The sequence below is a fragment of the Xiphophorus maculatus genome, chromosome 14 (genome assembly GCF_002775205.1).
Source record: "Xiphophorus maculatus strain JP 163 A chromosome 14, X_maculatus-5.0-male, whole genome shotgun sequence".
NCBI lineage: Eukaryota > Metazoa > Chordata > Actinopteri > Cyprinodontiformes > Poeciliidae > Xiphophorus > Xiphophorus maculatus.
The window spans coordinates 21,003,142-21,025,828 of record NC_036456.1 but is presented as its reverse complement, the minus strand read 5'-3'; the positions used below and the strand labels follow the sequence as shown (position 1 = coordinate 21,025,828).

The 22,687-nt window shown below is 42.2% G+C and overlaps 1 protein-coding gene across 7 annotated transcripts; it reads right to left on the bottom strand.

Moving 5' to 3' along the window:
* Positions 1 to 4,736: 4,736 nt before the first annotated feature.
* On the bottom strand, positions 4,737 to 20,827 carry LOC111610932 (uncharacterized protein DDB_G0271670-like). Of its 7 annotated transcripts, XM_023346076.1 has the most exons (8): positions 20,730 to 20,827; positions 19,744 to 19,779; positions 19,346 to 19,615; positions 19,138 to 19,266; positions 5,524 to 5,640; positions 5,404 to 5,448; positions 5,120 to 5,329; positions 4,737 to 5,000 (listed from the first exon to the last, which is right to left on the bottom strand). In XM_023346076.1, exons 1-8 carry the CDS (start codon positions 20,758 to 20,760, stop codon positions 4,948 to 4,950), a joined length of 891 nt encoding a protein of 296 aa, XP_023201844.1. In that variant the 5' UTR covers positions 20,761 to 20,827; the 3' UTR covers positions 4,737 to 4,947. The 7 variants fall into 7 exon arrangements, with proteins under 7 accessions (XP_023201844.1, XP_023201843.1, XP_023201845.1 ...); XM_023346075.1 differs by lacking the exons at positions 19,138 to 19,266; positions 19,346 to 19,615; positions 19,744 to 19,779; positions 20,730 to 20,827 and adding exons at positions 5,849 to 6,118; positions 6,220 to 6,255; positions 7,831 to 7,906 and having other exon boundaries at positions 5,524 to 5,769; XM_023346077.1 differs by lacking the exons at positions 19,138 to 19,266; positions 19,346 to 19,615; positions 19,744 to 19,779; positions 20,730 to 20,827 and adding exons at positions 5,849 to 6,118; positions 6,220 to 6,255; positions 7,831 to 7,906 and having other exon boundaries at positions 5,120 to 5,326; positions 5,524 to 5,769.
* Between the last annotated feature and the right edge of the window lie 1,860 nt (positions 20,828 to 22,687).

Sequence of the window (22,687 nt, the reverse complement as noted above, 5' to 3'; positions counted from 1 at the left end):
GTCTGAACGTTGCAGCTTCTCTGCAGCTCTGAGGTCTTTAACTAACGAAGCTTCAGTTCACCTGCTTGTTCTGACAGAAAGTCGCCTGCTGGTGTTGATCTCAGCAGAACCCGGTGGAACCCAGGAAGACAGAAAAGCTCCGAGAAATTCAGGTCAACAATAACAATAATCTGTTGGAAGGAAACTTTTCTGTTCAGATTATTGGAGCAGCCAAAGCCAGACTCAGAGGAGGAATCAGTCCAGGTGCTTTTCAGCTGTTTGGTTCCCTGCAGGTCAGAACCAGAACCGAAGCAGCAACAAGCAGAACAACGACTAAAATAACTGAAACTATCAGTCCCAGGTGCAGGTTTCTGGATCCAGTGTTTCTGCTGTCCTCTGGGTTCCCTGCAGAACAGAACCAGGTGTTAGTCTGATCCGACTGCAGATCATCATCTGCTGCTCTGAGAATCAACCACTCACCTGGAGGAGGGGGCGGAGCTACCTGCAGGTAGATGGTGCTGATGAGCTTCATGTTAGCGTTAGCTTCTGCTGCTCCTCTCTGGGCGACTCCACACTCGTACGCTCCGGTGTCGCTGGCCGTCAGGTTCTTCAGAACCAGAGACACGTCTCCGTCCTTCACCGCTCCGTCCAGCAGAGCCACCCGGGTTCTGAAGGACGGGTTCTGGTTCTCCTCGTCCAGACGCTCGTCTCTGTAGCGAAGAACATAATCTGACCCCAGATCAGATCTGCTCCACTGCACAGCGATGAGCCGTTTGTTCCCAGCAGCTCTACATGGCAGAACCACGTCCTGACCCGGTTCTGCTGTCACGTTCCTCTGATCTGCACAACAGAGAGGTCAAAGGTCAGCGCTGAAGGCCAAAGTAAAGCAAGCTGACTTTATGACAGAAGGGAGGTCAGTGAATCCACAGGCTAATTTCTTCTTCTTCCCTTCATTTAAACGCTTTCAGTTTCTGATGCTGATTATTTACAACAGGAGAAGAAGAAATGTGATTCTTCCATGTAAATATGTTCATGTTTATTATTAAATATGTTTATTATGGAGGAATATCTTCAGCTGAAACATGAAGGAAGAAGTTTGATCGGAATGATTGATCAACTTCCTGTTAGTGAGTTTTAGTCTCAGAAAACTTTTAACTTTGTTTTCTGTTGGTGAAGCGATTAGTTTCACTCAGAGCAAATATTAAAAATATTAACATATTAATATTTTATTAATATTAAAATATTAATATTTTATTAATATTAATATTTTAGAAATTCAGCCTTAAATATGATTTTATGAAAGGAAACAAAGAGAGAATTAATGAGCCATGTTTTCATTTTAAGCTTTATTGTTAGAGTTTATGATAAATTATTAGAAGCTTTATTAGCAAGATGAAGCTGAGAACTGCAGATGATTCAGGAGGTGAACTATGAACATGAATCGATTCATTTTACCTGACTGAACTGAACTAGTTCTGGTTGCTGCTGGGTTCAGGTCCAGTTTCCGGCAGGCTGGGTTTATGATGAACTATATTTAATGATAAATTATCTGTATGTTTTATTAAATCTGAGTCTTTGAGTCCAGCATTGATCAGATGTGAGTTAATAATTGATCTCAGTGGTTCTGACCTGTTAACTGGCGGCTTGTTGCTGACATCAGATGATGTTTATACTTCGAGGCTCATTTTTTCCTTTATTGAAGCGTTATTTGAGTCATGCAGCAAACGGACCGGGACTCAGAGCAGAACTAATGTTGATGTTTGTTTGGTTTTTCAAACATTTAATAGGATTAAAAGCTCAGAGGATAAATGGAGCAGAAAACCTTCAGCTCTGAAAGTGAAAGTCTGTTTTAGTTTTTCTATCCAGAGGGACTTTCTGTCCTTCTGCCCCGTTTCTGCCCTGCATGGTGGGGCGGGGCGGTTGGTGTTGCCCCACCGGTCGCCATGGCGATACAGCAGACAGGAGGAAATCAGAACCTGTTTGCATGAAGTTCTCTAATAATCAACTGAGAAAGAAAATGTAAAATATTTCAAAGAAAACTTTAAATCTAAAGTTCACTTTTAGTGTCAGAATTTCATAAAACCGACCAACTGACTAATTTAAAGGATTTGACTCATTTAGTAGCAAATTGTCCATTTTGTGTTATTCTTAAATTCATGTTTTCCTACATGTTGTAATTAAAGCTTCGTTCTGTTTAACTTGATCAGATCAGATTTATTTGTTATTGTCATCAACAGATTACAGCGAGACTGAGATTTACTCGACTGGACAAACTTTGAGTCGGAGCCCAAAGTCTACGCGCGCCGCCATTTTGGTTTGGTTAACGTAGAAAAAGACGACCAGCTGCTGGAAGTTCTGTTTTCATCTATTATCTGTTTCTCAGCTGAGATTTAAATAACCTGGAAGCTGTTAAAGAAAAACCAAAAACTTTCCTTTTTAACCGCAGAGACAGACTGAAACTGAACCACCGAACCTCAGGTTCTGACCCGATAAATGTGATCATATTCACGTCCTGCTCACCTTGACAGTCGGTGGGGAAGATTAAAGTCAGAACCACTAGAAGAGTGAAAACGTTTTCTCCACTCATTTTCCTTTCTGTCGTCGCCGTTGGTTTGAACAGACCAGTAACTAACTAGTAACTAACCAGTAACTAACCAGTAACTAACCAGTAACTAACCAGTAACTAAATACTGATAAAGCTGTTGCTCTTCCAGAAACTGTCAGCTCGTTGGAAGATCCCAGCTGTCGGTCCGGTCGGTGAGGATGGACCTGCTGCTGGCAGAGCTGAGAGCAAATGACTGCAGGATTCTGTCCATGGTTTATAACTGGGAGGAGAATCTACAGGAAACTGATCTGGACTGGAGACTGGGACCAGTCAGTCTGTTACTGGTTCAGACTGACTGGTTCTTATATAGACTCACAGTGAAACTCCCAGCAGGGGGCGTTTCTACTGAACCACGTGATCAACTTTATGATTTCCTAAAGACTTGAAGGTGTTAGTCTGATAACTGAACTCTCTCTCTCTCTCTCTCTCTCTCTCTCTCTCTCTCTCTCTCTCTCTCTCTCTCTCTCTCTTTCTCTCTCTCTCTTTCTCTCTCTCTCTCTCTCTCTCTCTCTCTCTCTCTTCTCTCTCTCTCTCTTTCTCTCTCTCTCTCTCTCTCTCTCTCTCTCTTTCTCTCGATGAATTTATTACAATAAACACATTAAAAAGTGTAAAGTTATCATTAGATTCATTGATATCTGCTGCTGTTCAAACTGAACCAGGAGGATTTCTGATCAGGATCAGAAACTGAATCAATCTGGATCAAAATCAATGATTATCATATTTATATTGGAAACTGAAATATGTTTTATCTTAGACTGTAACTCTGTCCTCACTGAGCAGAGAGTTTTCTCTGCTTGTATCCATATTTTATAATTGAATCTGCTGTTACTGCTGGTTCACCTGATTTACCCCCTGAAGGGCAATAAAGCTTCTAGTCTATTCTATTTATTCTATTCTATTCTATTTATTCTATTCTATTCTAACTCTGTAAAAGCAGAAACGGACCGATGACGTTCAGCCTCTTTATAAACCAACAGCGCCCCCCGGTGGTCAAACCTGTTTACTGTCTTTGACCTTTAATTTAAATACTGATGAACTTTATGAGGCTTTAATATAATCTACTATAAACAAAGTGATGACGTATCATTTCCATGTGTATATTGTGGATTTTCTCAGCCTGAAATCAGAGACAATAAATCTGATTAATCTTGATGACGTCACTGAGTGACGTCATCAGGTGGAGCAGAGCCGTTCCTGATGATTCTGGATGATTTTGGTTCATCTAGAGGAACATGGACGTCCAACAGGGCAGGCAGCTGGAATCAAACTCACAACCTCCCACTGAGCGATGACTACATTTCCCATGAGCCTCAGTTATTCTGATTCACTTCCTGATGGATCTTACTGAGTTCCTCTCCGTAGACTGCAGGGGGCGCTGCAGGTGATGGTTGATTTATTGGTGAATAAACAATAATAAATAATCTGTTGATTTGTTACTGTTACAGGGCCTGATGTACTGATGCGCTACAACCTGCAGGGGGCAGTGTGCTTCTTTGCTTTACTCTTTACTCCTGCAGCTGGTCGCTCTGCGCAGCCTTGACCTTTGACTCCGAGTCAAAACACAACCTGCAGATTGACTCCTGATCCATTTAGTCTCCATGGAGACTCACCTCCACCTGCTCATTAACACATGACCAGGCTGTAGGTCAGAGGAATGACAGCTACAGCGTTTAAGATGTTAGTCCCCCGGACTGTAATAACCATCAATACATTTTCATGGTCAATTCTCCAAAGGAACATGCTAATTAATGCTAAGCTACTGGATTTAAAGGAGTTCCTGTCAGAGAGACGCCCAGAGAAACAGAGAACAAGACAGACCAGTCCGTCACGCTGCGGTCACCTCAACATGGCCACTACTGGACCAGACAGGTGGAAACTCTGGCAGGACACGTTTTCACCAACACTTGGTTATTGGTGGTAAAATCCAGTTTCAGTTAAAAAGTCACTGATCCACCAGCAGCTGGTTTCTGTGGTTCAGATGAGATGAACAGGCTGGGCTAACTGGAAACAGGCTGAGACCACAGAGCTGGCAGGAAAACCACAGGCTGCTAACACTGAGCATCACAGACACAGAGCAACATGAAACACAAGATGGAGAAACAAACCAACACAATAAATCATTTCATTCATTTTAATGAAGAAACCAGTTAAACAACAGAAGGCTATGATGTCACACTCTGGTTACAGTTATTGACCGATTTTTAAATGATGTTTGTTGATCCGACTTTTCCTCCTCCAGTGAAACTCAAAGCTGATATTTAATCAGTTCAAGGAAACAGAAACACAAGGAGTTCCTCAGGGACGTGCCATACTGATATGTGGTAAACACGGTGATGATATAATAATTCAGATCATTAAAATCTTTATTCATCCAGGGTGGAGGAAATTATAACCACTGAGTTGGGCAGATTGTCTCCTGCAGGTTTAATAAGGAAAGAATTAGAAACATAAAAGACTTTTAAAATGTCAGAAACCATTTTTATTAAGTAATTAATTAGTTAATGTATGAAGTGAGTGATTGATTTAAAGTGTTACCTTTGTCTTTGTGTCGATATAAAGACACCAGGATCAGAGTGGAGATGAAGTACGGAGAAAACACGACCAGGTGGATGAAAACTGGAAGACCCACAGTAAAAGGAGGAGGAGTGGAGACTGGAGAGGCAGCAGCTGATGATGATGATGATGATGATGATGATGATGATGATGATGATGATGTGAACAGATTCATAGCTGAGGATGAAGCTACTGGATTATAATGAAGGAGAATAAAACTCAGTTAGGAGACGGAGGATGAACTCAGAGACCCTGAAGCTCCTCACCTGTAACAGACTCACTGCTGGGTGGAGAGGAGGTGATGAGTTTCTCTGAAATAAAGAGAGTTACTTTGTTACCATGGTGACGCTCACAAGTTAAAACCAAAATCCAGAGAAGCTGCTGACCTTTGACAGAGATCCTGCTGGATGGAGACTCTCCATGACGGCTGATGTTACATTTATAGAGGCCTTCATCAGAGCTGGAAACATGGAGGAGGGTCATGTGACCTGATGGTCCATCACCAATGAAGGAGCCATCTTTATAGAAAGCAGCTGGGAGGTTGTGGGTTGGATTCTTTGCTCTGCAGCTCAGAGTGACGTCATCTCCCTCCATCACAGGGAGGACAGGACTCTGCAGGATCACTGATCCACCTCAACACAGAGACAAACTACAGCATTTCATCCATTTCCACACAGCTTCAGCAACACTAACTCCACAGTCTGATCTTACCAGAGACAGAGAGCTGGATGCTGCTGCTGCTGCTGGAGGATCCAGACATGGACTCACACCAGTACAGACCAGTATCTGATGGGAACAAGGAGGTGATGCTGCAGGTAGAACCAACTGGTTTCCCCCATCCTTCACATCTCTTCCTGGTTCCTCTGCTTGTGTTTCTCCTCACAGTCCATCCATCAGATCCGTTTTCATCCTCACAGATCAGAGTCACTGATTCATATTCAAAGAACTGAGATCTGCTGGGAATCACAGTCAGATGAACAGCTGGAAGGAAAAACTGCTGCTTAGTTTTTATTTTCAAGGAAACCAAATGTTTTCATGAAAACTGATGTGATGTTAAAGGTTTAAACATAAAGTTCACCAACCTTTTATTTGTGCTCTGCTCAGCACTGATGTCAGAACTAAAGAGAAGAAAAATCACTGGGAATTAAATCAAAGACAAATAAATCTGCTAAATATCTGAACTACTGACATAAACATGAACATTTTCATTTCTAAATAAGTTCAAACTTTCAGGATCAGGTTTTGGTTTGAGGATGAATTTAAAAATAAACAATTGCTTTGAACGATATCCTCCAATTACTATAAATAAAAATTATGTCAAATTAATTTATATAGCACTTTAAAAACAGGTTTAAAACTGGAACCAAAGTGCTGTACAAAAACTATAATACAATAAGTTGATGAAAAAAATAGAAATAATACAGGAAAAGAAACATTCATATATATTGTTAAAATAATATAAGTTATAATAATAAATCAAAACAATAGAGCGACAGTGGCGACCAGAGGAAACGAGATCAGGCTTTTCTGTTGCTGCTCCTAATCTCTGGTAGATTATTCCAGAGATTATTCCAGAGATTAGGAGTAACAACAGAAAAAGCCCGATCTGTTTCCTCTTGAGTCGGGTCCGAGGGACTTTCAGTAGCAGCCGATTATTGGACCTTAAAGTTCTGGACACAGAATGAAGTTTCAAAAGGTCCTGAAGACAAAGAGGAGTTGATCCATTTCAAATCTAATCTCTATGAAACAGGCGGTCAGTGGAAAGAGGCCAGGAAGGGCCTTATATGGTGTCACTTCCTGGTTCCTGTAAGAAGCCGTTCTGCTGCGTTCTGGATCACTGGAAGTCGCTGCATCTGTGATTTATCCAGGCTTTTATACAAAGAATTACAATAATCCACTCGAGATGTAATGAAGACTGGAAAAGTCCTTCAAAGTCCTTAAAACAAAAATAAGATTTTACTTTTTCTAAAATCCGCAGGTGATAAAAACTTGATCTAACGACAGAGCTAACTAGTTTATCTAGCTTTAAACAGCTATCAAAGATAAAACCAAGGTTCCTGGCAGAAGTTCAACAAAACCGAGATAAAGAACCAAGAATCAAGTCTGGATTATCAGTGTGAAGGTTTTGACCAAATAATATAAACTGAGTTTTACTTTGATTGAGGTGAAGAAAGTTTTGTTCCATCCAAGATTTAACTTCAGCTAAATAATCTATTAATAGCTGAAGAGATTCATTTTTACCATTTAGTAGTTTTATGGGCATATAAATCTGGACGTCATCCACAAAGCAATGAAACAAAACATTAAACTTATGGAAAATCTGATCAAGAGGCAATAAATATAAAATAAACAAAATGGGACCTAAAATTGAGCCTTGAGGGACGCCGTACTTTAAAGGGTTAGACGGCTGTTATGATGGAAACTACAACATGCTGCATGTCTGACATGAAGAGCAAATTCATCACAACTTTGACAGATTTAAGCTTCAGATTCACACAAACAGGAAAAATGAAAAGTGTTTCTGAGAGGAAACATTTTCATTTAAAAACCTTTTTCTGCTGAACTGATTTCAATGCGACTGAACTGGATGTTTCTTTCTGTGAATAAAGCTGCAGCTGTCTCACCTCCCTCAGCTCGTCCTCTCAGTGTTTAACTCATTGAACCAGCAGCAGATGAACAGAGTCTGTACTCACTGAGCAGGAACAGGACAGATGTTTCCTTCATGGCGGCTCTCAGAGATCAGACTGTTTTCATCAGATCCTGTCTGAAAACACAAACACAATCTGCGGTTTTAGCACAGAGTAAAACCCTCCCTCTTCCTCAGAGGCTCTTCATCAGGTTTCACTCTGAAACAAGATGGAGGAAAATATCACACAAAGTGCAGCTTAGACCTTCTGACATGAAATAGAGAAGTTAAATGGTTTGATTTAACATGATCAGTTTAATTCCTCCCTGCTGGTTGTTCAGGTTTACAGTCAGTTTATTCATTAGACGGTAAAATATCTAATAAATCAGTCACTGCAGTGGAAAATAAAGTTTTCATTGTTTTATATAATAAAACTTTATATGATCACCTTTGTTGAGATACTTTCTAAAAACCAAACTTTCCTCTGGAGCTGAAGGTTTGTGTTTGTCCAGCAGGGGGCGCTGTTCCTCATGAAACCCTCAGGCCGCCATGATTTACACTTTGACCTCCAGTTGGGGTCAATCTGACACATTTACAGTTCAGATATTAAAATTGTTGTTATTGTTGGGAAACTCTTCATGTTCTCAGAAACATTTTCATATTTAAATCTCTAAAAGTTTTTTTGTTCCTGAATCTGATCCTGAACTTTAACTCTCTCTGGCAGATTATCAGTGTGAAAAAACAAACTCAACTCTGACCTCTGACCTTAAACATGTTCAGCTGTAGGTGGAGCCAAACGTGTGGCGTGCTAACCCGCTGCACCACCGCAGCAGATCTGTAATCTGTTCAGTGATTTATAAACTACAGCAGGATTAAAAGTCTCTCAGTGAAGGAACGTAGAACCGGGTGGTGTAGAACCAGGTGGTGTAGAACCGGGTGGTGTCTCTATCCTCCTGGTTCTAGTCAGAACTCCAGCAGCAGCGTTCTGGACCGTTGGGTTGTCAATCAGACCTGTGAAGACGCTGCTGCAGGAATCAAAGCCAGTAGAGAGAAACAAAAGCCTGGATGAGTTTCTCTGATCCGAGACTTTAGTTCTGGAAATGTTCTGCAGCTGCTAGAACTGTGGAACCCAAGGGTCAAGGGTCAGAGGTCAGCTTCTGGTTTCCAGCTGGAAGAACTGAAGCTGTGCCTTGACTCTAGATCTATATCTCTAGATGTACAACTCTAGATGTACAACTCTAGATGTATGACTCTAGATCTATGACTCTAGATCTATAACTCTAGAGCTATGACTCTAGATCTATAACTCGAGATCTATGACTCTAGACCTATAACTCGAGATCTATGACTCTAGATCTATAACTCTAGACCTATAACTCTAGAGCTATGACTCTAGATCGTTCCTCTGTAGGTCCAAAGACAATAACTTCAGTTGTGTTCTTGTTTCAGCCGTCTGTTGTTGTTGTTGTTGTTGTTGTTGTTGTTGTTTTTCTGCTACGTTTCTGTAATTCTTAATAAACTGGACCAGATTCTTCCTCCACACTGTGTTTAAAATGACTGGCATCATAAACTGGTTAATATCCAGTTCATGATGGTGTAATAAACTATTATTAGTTTAACTAGTTTAACCTGAGTAAACCACCACTGTAATCACAGCAAACTGTTACCAGGCGAAGCTTTAACAGCTTTCAGAGAATCTTTTCTATTCTCAGACGTCTTTAGTTTCTCAGACTAACTTTCTAGCCAATCAAACTGTTATTATAGTTAATACAGGAAGTGCTTTGATGCATGAAGACAATGAAACTCACTTTGAAAAGAAAGATAGCTCCTCCTGGGAGACTGACCTTTGACCTGCTGGAAGAGGAACAAACAGAAGCAGCTTTCAGCTTCTAGGCTCCACAATCTGGAACAACCTTCCAGAAAATTCAGAAAAGTTCCTTTAATAAGACAAAGTATATTTTTCTAAGAGCTGTCTTTGATTAAACACATAGATCATTCATTTTTTATTATTCCAACGTTTCATAACGTTTCCTGAAAACGCCACTATGACATGATGTGTTTTAGTCTGATTGATGTTTTATGTTCAAAGGACTTTTCATTGTTTTGTTGCTGAAATGTGTGTAAACATAAAGTCTCCTTTCCTTCAAAACAATAGTTTCATAAAAATACCAGAACAGCATATTTTCATCCTAGTTTGGTTTCTAGTCCAGTTTCCAAACTCCCAGTCAAAGCTGGTCACCAGTAAAGGCTTCATGGGATTTTCAGCAATGAAATTGATTAAATTAAAAAATGAATAAGTTGCTGACATCTTTGTGAGCCTGGTTACTTCCTCCTCAGTGAAACAGACAGAACCAGCTTTTCTTTCTAGGTCATCAAAAATGTGGATGTTTGGCCCAATAAAAGACAAATCAGTTAAAGAATCGTTTCCTTTGGTTACTGATATAGTTAACCTACTAAACTACCTGTGACAGGATGTCTGTAGAGAATAAAAGAACTGAATTTCTAGAACTGAATCTAGATTAGAGACGTTTCTGTTCTGAAAGCAGCTCCAGCTAAACTGTTGTAACTTTTATTTTCCCTTCAGGCATCAGAAGAAAATGATCAATAAAACTGAATACAGGTTATTAAACTTTAACAGAAACTCAAAGTAGCTCTTGGTTTTTATCTCATTCAGAAATAAAGATTGAGTTGTTTGAAATGATTCAGTGAAGTAAATCAGAACAGAAACGGATCAGGCTCAGTGTTTCAGGTCAGACCAGTTCAGGAGATCCTGACAGCAGACACGCCTGGACATGAAGACCGTCCTCCAGCCAGCAGACACGCCTGGACATGAAGACCGTCCTCCAGCCAGCAGACACGCCTGGACATGAAGACCGTCCTCCAGCCAGCGGACACGCCTGGACATGAAGACTGTCCTCCAGACAGCAGACACGCCTGGACATGAAGACCGTCCTCCAGACAGCAGACACGCCTGGACATGAAGACCGTCCTCCAGCCAGCAGACACGCCTGGACATGAAGACCGTCCTCCAGCCAGCAGACACGCCTGGACATGAAGACCGTCCTCCAGCCAGCAGACACGCCTGGACATGAAGACCGTCCTCCAGCCAGCAGACACGCCTGGACATGAAGACCGTCCTCCAGCCAGCGGACACGCCTGGACATGAAGACCGTCCTCCAGCCAGCAGACACGCCTGGACATGAAGACCGTCCTCCAGACAGCAGACACGCCTGGACATGAAGACCGTCCTCCAGCCGCACAGAAGCACAAATCTTTGTCTCCTGACTTCCTTCACAATAATTCACACTAACAATCCAAACTTCTCTGACGCTGAGAAACAAAATGTTATCAAATATTTAGTTTTGTACAGTTTGGCACAAAATATGTGTTTTTAATGCTGTTTTTCCTTAAACTGTGTTTCATGAATTTTATTCATAAAATCACCCAAAACCAATTTGTCAACAAATACTTTACTGCAGAAATCATTTGCACCGTTTTGCTTTTTTTGTTCATCTTTAATATTTCAGAGCGTCAAACACATTTTATCTGACAGAAAACTGGATTCAAAATCTCAACATAAGTGAATAAATCACCAAAAACTCCTTTGTTCAGTTTGTTTAAATCAGTTATTCATGTTTTCAGATGAAGTCACTTTCTATTTGTGTAGATTTGAGGATCGGTCACATCTGGTTTAATTCTCTGGTTTTACATTAAGTCAGGCTGAAACCCTGAAAACACAAACTGATCAATTCTTACTAGTTTCTATAAACTAACAAGTTGTTCACTTATAAATGAAGTGAGTGTTTCTTCAAACAAGGTTTCTGGGAGTGAAGGCCGACTGCCGACTTTCACCCGCACATTTCAGAAATACAACATGGCGGCTCCTTCATTCTGCCGGAAATTTACGGCTTCGAGTCCGAAAATCTTGCTTAGAAAATGGCCGTTGATTTTTTCCTCTGAGACAATTTCCAGCGTCGATCCTCTGGGTGAGTACTGAACACACACACACACACACACACACCCCCACACACACACACACACACACACACACACCCACACCCACCCACACACACACAGGACGGGAGGAATGAAAATTGAACATTTCCTCAGGATTTTCTCCTGTGAAGATTTTTGTATTATTTTAATTTCTGTCCCACTTTTCTTTGAACATGTCCAACTATTTTCAAGCTAAAGAACAAAATTTAGAAACTGAATGTTTAAAATGAAAAACAGGAAATCTGAAGCATAGATCCTGATTTGTTGGCGAGTTTAGAAACCTTTTTCAGAAGACAAAATCTTAGTGGTAAATGCTTTTAAACGTTTATGTAAATTATAGTTTTCTACTCCCAGTTATATTAAAATAAGACATCAAACATTTTTAGAGCAAAAATGTTTCCTGAAGAATGTTTGATACGCGAATCAAAGTTTTTTCTACTTAATCTGAGAATCGATCAGCTCATCATTTATCGACTACGACTTTAAAAACGGAAGTATTTTTGTAATATTTCACAAAATATTGTAAATAACGATCTGAATGTGATTTCAAAGAGTCAGTGCTGCTTTTCAAGCTGAAAGGAAAAGAATAAGGATGATTTCTGACTGATCAACTACTTAATCACCAATATCTATTATTGAAAATTTTACATATGTAAGTGCAAAAAAGACAATTCTCCATTTTTGACGGGATTAGATTTATTATTACTGATATTCTGACATAAGACAAGAAATTTACACGAAACAAAAACAAGATTTAAGGTTCTGGATTATAAATCAGACACTAGAGACAGAAATACCAGAAGGTCCAAATGGATTCTTCTTTTCTGGATCAGAACTCCCGGGTCCAAATGGACGCCATCTGGATCCGAACTGAAGCTGCTGAGCAACTGGATCAGAACCCACAGAGACTGGAAACCGCTCTGGTCATTAGTTCATTCCTGGTGAAGGAGGCAGGAAGTAAAAGTAAAATAAAATACTAAATGAAAATGTTCTTTTAAAAAAAGAGAGACTAAAGATCCATAAAATAATAAAATATCCTAAAAATCCAGAGTCCTTCGGTTCCTGAACACAATCCAGCGGTTCTAGTCGTCAGACCAGCGATTCCCAAGAATCCACAAATCTTTTCCTTCCCTTTAAGTTCAGCTCAACAACCTTCATCTCCTTAGTAAAACCAGTTTCCAGCCAAACTTTCCTCTCTGACTCTCAACCAATCAGCAGCTTCCAGCTCACAGCCAGGTTGGGTCCTTCACCTGGGAGATTTCTGTCAGGCAGCTGGTTGGCCACCCCAGGCCACACCTCAGCAGGTGACTGTCACTAACTGCATTTGTTCATGTGAACATGTCTAATAATAAGAACTTTATGAAAAAGCAGGAAATACTTTCACTAAAATAATAATCAGAGAATAAAATCACACAAACCTGATGTAGAAATGACATGAAATGATGAATAAAGTTCATCTAAAACACTACAAATATCCGCTGATGATAAATTCACTGTTAGGTTTGGACCAGGAAATGTTCTGATCCAGATCCCAGTTCTGCCTCTGACTCTCTGGACTTTATCCACATATTTATCTCACATGTTTACCACTTGAACCTTCCACAGTTTCTGTTGCACTCAGTATATTTCAGAGTTTTAATGTAGAAATTCAGTATTTTTCCTCCCAACTCAAGAGAATATCTGGAATTTTAAATGTAAAACTTTTCGATGTGACAATATCCCAGTTTTTCTTTTACAAACGTGACGTTGATTAAAACATTTCTCAGTCTTTTGGTCCACTAGTTTCCTGGTAGTCAGTAGAACCAAGTGAAGGTTCTGTTGACGTTCTGATTTACTAGGCCTATAACATTCATCAACATACACATATTTACAGATATTAATAACCTGGACTGGTTAATGCATGTCTGTCTGTGCTTGCAGCTTCCATATACTTGGTCTCCAAACTGTCCTCAGTCGGTCCAGCGATGTCCTGCGTCACAGACATGGCCGCCTGTCTCTGGGTCCTCCTGGCTCTCTGGATCAGCCTGTCAGGCTGTGAAGCAGCAGGTCAGTTCAGACGAATGAAACCAGTGGAGGTGGAGAGCTGATTCTCTCTAACCGCTCTGCTCTGTCAACTCCTCTCCTGCAGATCCTGTAAACATCCCAGCAGAACCTGGACAGAACGTCGATCTGCCATGTAGAGCTGGCAGGAACAGCATCGTTACAGCTGTAAGCCTGACCAGAGGCGACCTGCAGCCAAAATACCTGCTTCTCTACAGGAATAACCAGATTGATGAAGATCTCCAGAATCCACAGTACTTGGGCAGAACAGAACAAAGCCTTAACACCACTGATGGACAAATCAATTTGACTATAAACAATGTGACAGAGAAGGACAGTGGAGTGTATGAGTGCCGTGTCCAGACTGAACTAAAAAGCAACACACGCAGGAAGAGAGCCAACTTAGAAAGCACCATCATCCAGCTGGATGTAGTTGCTCCACAGTCTCCTCAAGGTGAGTGATTATTTCTGGATCAGAACCAGCAGCTTCCTGGTTCTGGATCTCAGATCAGATGATGATCTTCAGTGGGATCAGACTAATTCCTGGTTCTGTTCTGCAGGTCGAGGACACATCGGACTGGTTCTGATGGTGGTTGTTCTGGTTGTTCTGGTTGTTCTGGCTGCTGTGATTATTATCTGGAAGAAGAGGAAGACTCCCTCTCCTCCTCTTCATCATGATGAAGCTCTGAGGCTCCAGGTGTAGCTAAAAGCTGTGACATCATCAGACCATGTTGCTGATCTTCCCTCCGTTTCCATCTGGACCTCAGTGACTCCCAGCTGGTTCTGCTCTGCCACTAGGGGGCGCCATGGACTGAAGATCACTGTGGTCTTTGTTTCTGTCTACCAGATAACATTTCTTTATATATTATCTGTGTGGATTATTTATTTTAAAAATCTTTGTATAAATAAAGTTTTTTCCAAGTTTCTTTTGATGGTTTTGTGATTAATTTTTGCTTCCTAACATGAATCTTTGTTCACCAAGACGTTACAGTTTTTCTCCGTCACTTTGGTTCATTTCTCAAATCATTTTTGATATTTGCAAAGCAGTAAGAGCATTTTTAAAACTATTTATACATCAAAACAGAATAAATGACCTGCAGAATCCAGTTTCTTTCTCTAAATCATTAATTCATCCTCAAAGTTAAACATCTGTATTAATAAACATGTCAGTTCATCAGAATAATAAATTCTTGTTTCACTGAGTTTAGACCAAATAGTCACATTAAACTGATTCTGGAGGAAAGTTCTGATGTAAACTATGGATAAAGTTTAGATAACTTGTATTGTAAATTGTAATTATGGGAGATGAACAGCAAGAGACTGGAGAAGATGAACATTTATGATTTTACTGATTTGTTGACAGACCTTATCATGGAGATACAGGAAGCAGAGCATAAAGAAAAAGCAGCAACAGGAACATGAGAGAATCTCCTGAAGGAAAACAACACAGTAGATTACTTTACTGTACATTATAGTTTCCATCGGCATGCTGGGAAAAATGACTTCAGGAATGAAGAGGATGAGATGAACTCCATTGATTGATGGAAACTAGAATCATGTCCTCAGATTCTTCTTCCTCTTCCTCCTCTTCCTCTTCCTCTCTCTGGCTGTTGACTCGTCCAAATCTTCGTCCCTCATCATCAGAAATGTAACATCATGTTGTTCTATAGACTATAAACCTGCCAGTTGATCAGGTATATGATGAGCCTTCAATCTATTTCAGAAAACTGGTTCATCTAATGGTTCACACATTTACCTCCATCAGAGAAACTCAGGATTCACTTGTAAGACATTCATCAGTTCAGGATGGATTTCTGTAAACATTTCATACAAATGTATAGAAAGCATTTTGAAAGTTAACATAGAATGTGACCAAGATATTTCAACACAGACCTGTATAACACATGTTGGTCTCCATGAAACAACTGAAAGTGCATGAAAAACAGAGACTACATAATCTCTTCCATGATGCACAGACGCATTTTTAACTTGTTGAAAGTAACAGGAAGCTCATTTTAGGTGCATCAGTGACACAATGATTTAAAGATTGAACAAGTATGAAGAATTTCACTTCTGTTGTGAGAAACGAACCAAAGCTGCTGAGAAAAACTGTTTCTGTTGGTGGAACAGTGGATGGTTTGTCTCCCCCTGGTGGATGGTTTGTCTCCCCCTGGTGGATGGTTTGTCTCCCCCTGGTGGATGGTTTGTCTCCCCCTGGTGGATGATTTGTCTCCCCCTGGTGGATGGTTTGTCTCCCCCTGGTGGATGGTTTGTCTCCCCCTGGTGGATGGTTTGTCTCCCCCTTGGTGGATGGTTTGTCTCCCCCTGGTGGATGGTTTGTCTCCCCCTGGTGGATGGTTTGTCTCCCCCTGGTGGATGGTTTGTCTCCCCCTGGTGGATGGTTTGTCTCCCCCTGGTGGATGATTTGTCTCCCCCTGGTGGATGGTTTGTCTCCCCCTGGTGGATGGTTTGTCTCCCCCTGGTGGATGGTTTGTCTCCCCCTTGGTGGATGGTTTGTCTCCCCCTGGTGGATGGTTTGTCTCCCCCTGGTGGATGATCCTCCGAGTTGAACATAACTCAAGAGTTCTGGCTCTTTGGAGCTCCTTCAGTTTTAACATCAAGTTTTTATAGTGAATCTTTAATTTCTCATTTGATCAGTCTGGCGCTGCGACAGACTGGCGACCTGTCCAGGTGACCCCGCCTCCAGGTGACCCCGCCTTCAGGTGACCCCGCCTCTCACCCAAAACGTTAGCTGGAGAGGCAGCAGCTCCTCCTGACCCCACTAAGGGACAAGGTGTTAGAAAATAACTAAATAAATAGATGGATGGATGGATGGATGGATGGATGGATCAGGGGTTGGGTTCAGGGGTAATCTGTGCTTTAGAGCATCTTACAGTCACATCACTGGTTCATGACCAGAACCGATGATGTAACCGAACCAAACCAGTGAGTGTTACATTAAAAATGTTGAATCGATCAGAAAATCTGCTGAGTTTATATTTAAATGCCTGAAACATTTAAAATGTTCTCGTGTTAAACCTGATCAGGTGAGTTTAGGATCAACCAGCAGCTATGAAATATTCTCAAAGTTACCTGAAATATTAATAATAATAATAATAATTAATAATCACTTATTGAAACTCCTTCATTGTTTCAATAGAACATTGTGGTTGCAGTACCAGGTTCCTGTCACCAGGTGGCAGCAGGAATTACATGTCAGGCCTGCTGATGGAGTCACGTGATGAGTGGCAGCAGAAACTCATCGGTTGTTTCTAAACCCTCCAGCAAGATGTTGTGACCTTTGACCTCTTGACAGAGAAAGTCTGGGAGGGTCAGTGCGAGGGACCAGAACCGGGTCAGTGGGTTTCATGCTGTTTATTTATTTATTTGGAACATGACAGTATTATAAAATCATGCACAAGAACGAGGAATGCAACAGACACATATCTTTGTACCACAGTTTTCTTAACATGCTGGAAAAGGAAGAAGTAAGAAACTGTGGACCAGATGTTGAAGGCTTGGAGCTGCTGCAGCAGGACAGCAGTTTTCTGAAGATTTGGACCAGATTTCCTCAGATTGAAGACGGAGCCGCTGTGGCTCTGCAGACGATCTGTCCCTGATGGACGTCTGTCCTCCGCGCTGAGTAGAGGACGCATGTAGAGGTTCCTGCAGCACAAACAGTCAGCTTAGTGCTGCTCTGATCCACTCGGTGATCCACTCTGAGCTGCAGGAAGTGTGTTATCAGCTTCCTGGTCAAACTGCAGACAGCCTGAAGGAGGCTGGATAATCCTAATGGTCAGGTCTGCTGGTCCAACTGGGAACCAGTTTAAACCTCCCAGTTCTCTGGAGCAGCTCCAGTTTGACCCGCATGTTTCCTTCAATAACAGGAAGCTGGACAACTACAGAGCTGTTAGCCTGTTAACTGTTAGCCTGCTAGCATTAATAACCACAGAGCTGTTAGCCTGTTAACTGTTAGCCTGCTAGCATTAATAACCACAGAGTTGTTAGCCTGTTAACTGTTAGCCTGCTAGCATTAATAACCACAGAGCTGTTAGCCTGTTAACTGTTAGCCTGCTAGCATTAATAACCACAGAGCTGTTAGCCTGTGAACTGTTAGCCTGCTAGCATTAATAACCACAGAGCTGTTAGCCTGTTAACTGTTAGCCTGCTAGCTTTAATAACCACAGAGCTGTTAGCCTGTGAACTGTTAGCCTGCTAGCTTTAATAACCACAGAGCTGTTAGCCTGTGAACTGTTAGCCTGCTAGCTTTTATAACCACAGAGCTGTTAGCCTGTGAACTGTTAGCCTGCTAGCTTTAATAACCACAGAGCTGTTAGCCTGTGAACTGTTAGCCTGCTAGCTTTAATAACCACAGAGCTGTTAGCCTGTTAACTGTTAGAATGCTAGCTTTAACTGTTAGCATGCTAGCTTTAATAACAACAAGCTGCAGAAACACTCAGAGGAACAGCAAGCAGCTACCAAAACCATCTAACTCTGTCCTTCTCAAACTGTGGTTCCTGGACCACTGCTGGCCTGCGGCGCCCCCTAGGGGTACTGCATGGAAACTAAATCTAAAAGCTTCTTTATCCATAGAGAATAATAAAACTGAACTTCTCTGTAAAAAGTGAAATGATTTGTTGTGAACCAGCAGTTAAACAGATAAAAATCTTTCCTGTCCAACAGAAAACGAGAAACTTTCTGCATTTGATTTGGTTTTTGAAATAAAAAGTTTTAACTTTAACTTGATGTGAGGAATTACCTCTGCTGCTCCTGATTGGCTGCAGCTGATTAATGAAGGTTTTCAGATCTCTAATTTCCTTTTCTCCATCTTTTCCTCCTTCAGCTGAAATAAACAGAAGAACCAGCAGAATTTATCAGAGTAACTTCATTAAATCATTAAAACTAAACATGCAAAAAAAAGTTTAAACTGCATGTCTGTTAAAATGAGTAAAAAAAAACAATATTCAAGGCTCACCTTCAGGTTTCCTGCAGAAACATCGTCTCACCAGAAGAACCAGAAGAATTAATGAGAGCAAAACCAGAAAGATAAAAATGGAAACAACGACTGAGATGGTGGGAAGAGATGAAGGAGGAGGAGGAGGAGGAGTGGAGGATGAAGGAGGAGTGGAGGAGATTCTCTCTGAAATGAATCAAAGGTAATAATTTATTTCTTGTCTCCTGATGAAGGTTGAAGCAGACAGAGAAGCTGCTGACCTCTGACCTTTGACAGAGATCCTGCTGGATGGAGACTCTCCATGACCTTTGACATTACATTTATAGAGGCCTTCATCAGATTTCTTCACTGAGTTGAGAATCTTGTTGCCAGTAGTTTCATCACCAATGAAGGAGCCATCTTTATAGAAAGCAGCTGGGAGGTTGTGGGTTGGATTCTTTGCTCTGCAGCTCAGAGTGACGTCATCTCCCTCCATCACAGGGAGGACAGGACTCTGCAGGATCACTGATCCACCTCAACACAGAGACAAACTACAGCATTTCATCCATTTCCACACAGCTTCAGCAACACTAACTCCACAGTCTGATCTTACCAGAGACAGAGAGCTGGATGCTGCTGCTGCTGCTGGAGGATCCAGACATGGACTCACACCAGTACAGACCAGTATCATATGGGACGAGGTAGTTCATGTTACAGGTAGAACCATTTAATTTCCCCCATACTTCACATCTCTTCCTGGTTCCTCTGGTTATGTTTCTCCTCACAGTCCATCCATCAGATCTGTTTTCATCCTCACAGATCAGAGTCACTGATTCTCTCATGAAGAACTGAGATCTGCTGGGACTCAGAGTCAGACGAACAGCTGGAAGGAAAAACTGCTGCTTTTTATTTAGAATAAAACAAGTCTGACCATGAAACCAAATGTTTTTGTGTAAAACGGTGTGAGGTTTTAAATGTGTAGAGTACTTAGATAAATTTAAATGAACCAACCTTGTGTTTTTGTGCAGCACAGCACTGAGGTCAGAACTAAAGAGAGAATAAAGAATCATTTTGAATAAGTAAATATAAAATATATCTTCTATAAATATCCACATTGCTGGCAGTAAGTCAGTCTAGTTTCCGGTGAGAGTTGGTCTCCACCAGAGCTGCACTTTGTCACTGGTTCTGTTCATTACTTTCATGGACAGAACCTGTGGACCAGCCAAGCTGTTGATAGGATCTGCACTGAAAGATGATTATATAAACTGTAGCTACTGTCAATGAAAACAAACTCTTTACTTTTTCAGGCCCTGGTGTCTGTGGTTTGTCGCTCTGCAGAGATCTTTGATAAAACAGTCAGACTGACAGGCAGCTCAGACCAGAGGTTATTATTAGGCTCTCAGCTTGAGGCCGAAACTCTCAGTCCTTTACTAATCTTAACGTGTTTCTCAGGTCCGATCAGCAGCACCTCCAGTCCATCACTGTGAACTCAGAGGTTCCTCTTGGACGTGTGCTGAGCTTCCTCTGGTTCTCCAAACCTCTCAGCTCCTCCTGACGTTCAGCTGATCAGACATGGCCGCTTGTTCCAGCAGCAGGAAGGAGGGATGACAGGATGCAGTCATCTCTCTGCTGCAGCTTCACTGATTATCAGAGCTGCTCTGTTATCCTGCAGCTTCACTTCTCTAGACGTTGCTGCATGTTGCACCAACGGCTGTTATGATGGAAACTACAACATGCTGCATGTCTGACATGAAGAGCAAATTCATCACAACTTTGACACATTTAAGCTTCAGATTCACACAAACAGGAAAAATTCAAAGTGTTTCTGAGAGGAAACATCTTCATTTAAAAACCTTTTTCTGCTGAACTGATTTCAATGCGACTGAACTGGATGTTTCTTTCTGTGAATAAAGCTGCAGCTGTCTCACCTCCCTCAGCTCGTCCTCTCAGTGTTTAACTCATTGAACCAGCAGCAGATGAACAGAGTCTGTACTCACTGAGCAGGAACAGGACAGATGTTTCCTTCATGGCGGCTCTCAGAGATCAGACTGTTTTCATCAGATCCTGTCTGAAAACACAAACACAATCTGCGGTTTTAGCACAGAGTAAAACCCTCCCTCTTCCTCAGAGGCTCTTCATCAGGTTTCACTCTGAAACAAGATGGAGGAAAATATCACACAAAGTGCAGCTTAGACCTTCTGACATGAAATAGAGAAGTTAAATGGTTTGATTTAACATGATCAGTTTAATTCCTCCCTGCTGGTTGTTCAGGTTTACAGTCAGTTTATTCATTAGACGGTAAAATATCTAATAAATCAGTCACTGCAGTGGAAAATAAAGTTTTCATTGTTTTATATAATAAAACTTTATATGATCACCTTTGTTGAGATACTTTCTAAAAACCAAACTTTCCTCTGAAGCTGAAGGTTTGTGTTTGTCCAGCAGGGGGCGCTGTTCCTCATGAAACCCTCAGGCCGCCATGATTTACACTTTGACCTCCAGTTGGGGTCAATCTGACACATTTACAGTTCAGATATTAAAATTGTTTTTATTGTTGGGAAACTCTTCATGTTCTCAGAAACAGAGAAACTTTGTCTTTTCCTCTGAAGCTGATGGTTTAATATTAAAGACACAATCTAGTAAATTTTAAATTAAATTCGGTATTTGTGTGAGGAACCAGACTAAGCGCAGCCTGAAGATCTTTATGATCCCACCTTCATCTACGGTCATGAGATTTGGGTCATGACCGAAAGAATGAGATCGCGGATACCCTTTTCCGGCTCAAGACCATGGCCTCGGATTTGGAGGGGGATGTCCCCCACCTCCCCCGGGACGTGTTCGAAGTTTTGCCGGAGATGGGAGTTAAAGCTCCGTCTCACAGGGGATTCTGCCAGATGTTCCCAGCAGACCCTCACAACACGTTTGGGCCTGCCAGGTCTGACCGGCTTCCTCCCCCACCACCGGAGCCAACTCACCACCAGGTAGTGGTCAGTGGACAGCTCCGCACCTCTCTTCACCCGAGTGTCCAAGACATACGGCCGCAGATCCAGTGAAACAATGACAAAGTCGATCATCGAACTGCGGCCTAGGGTGTCCTGGTGCCAAGTGCACATATGGACACCCTTATGCTTGAACATGGTGTTCGATATGGTCAATCCATGATGAGCACAGAAGTCCAACAACAGAACACCATTCGAGTTCAGATCGGGGGGGCCGTTCTTCCCAACCACGCCCCTCCAGGTCTCACTGTCATTGCCCACGTGAGTTGAAGTCCCCCAGCAGAACAAGGGAGTCCTCAGGAGGAGCACTCTCCAGTACCCCCTCTAAGGACCCCAAAAAGGGTGGGTAATCTGAACTGTCGTTCGGCCCGTAAGCACAAACGACAGTCAGGACCCGTCCCCCCACCCGTAGGCGGAGGGATGCTACCCTCTGGTTCACCGGGGTAAACCCCAATGTACAGGCGCCGAGATGGGGAGCAACAAGTATGCCCACTCCTGCCCGGCGCCTCTCACCCTGGGCAACTCCAGAGTGGAAGTATGTCCAGCCCCTCTCAAGGAGACTGGTTCCAGAACCAGAGCCATGCATCGAGGTGAGACTGACTATTTCTAGCCGGAACCTCTCGACCCCACGCACTAGCTCCGGCTCCTTCCCCACCAGAGAGGTGACATTCCACGTCCCAAGAGCTTCTGCAACCGAGGATCGGACCGCCAGGGCCCCCTCCCTCTGCCGCCACCCATCACACAATGCACCCGACCCCTTTGGCCCCTCTCATAGGTGGTAGGCCCATGGGAGGGGGGGGCATGTTTCCTCTGCGGGCTGAGCCCGGCCGGGCTCCATGGGTAAAAGCCCAGCCACCAGGCGCTCACCATCGTGACCCCCCTCCAGGCCTGGCTCCAGAGTGGGGCCCCGGTGACCCGCGTCCCGGCGAGGGAACACCAAGTCCAACGTTTTTATC

Coding starts and splice junctions, on each gene's coding strand:
- LOC111610932 (XM_023346074.1), bottom strand. CDS start 20,760: ATGAAGGAAACATCTGTCCTGTTCCTGCTCA. Junction 19,780..20,729: donor ATCTGTCCTGTTCCTGCTCA/GTGAGTACAGAC, acceptor TTCTCTCTTTAG/TTCTGACCTCAGTGCTGTGC. Junction 19,267..19,345: donor CATCCAGCTCTCTGTCTCTG/GTAAGATCAGAC, acceptor CTCTGTGTTGAG/GTGGATCAGTGATCCTGCAG.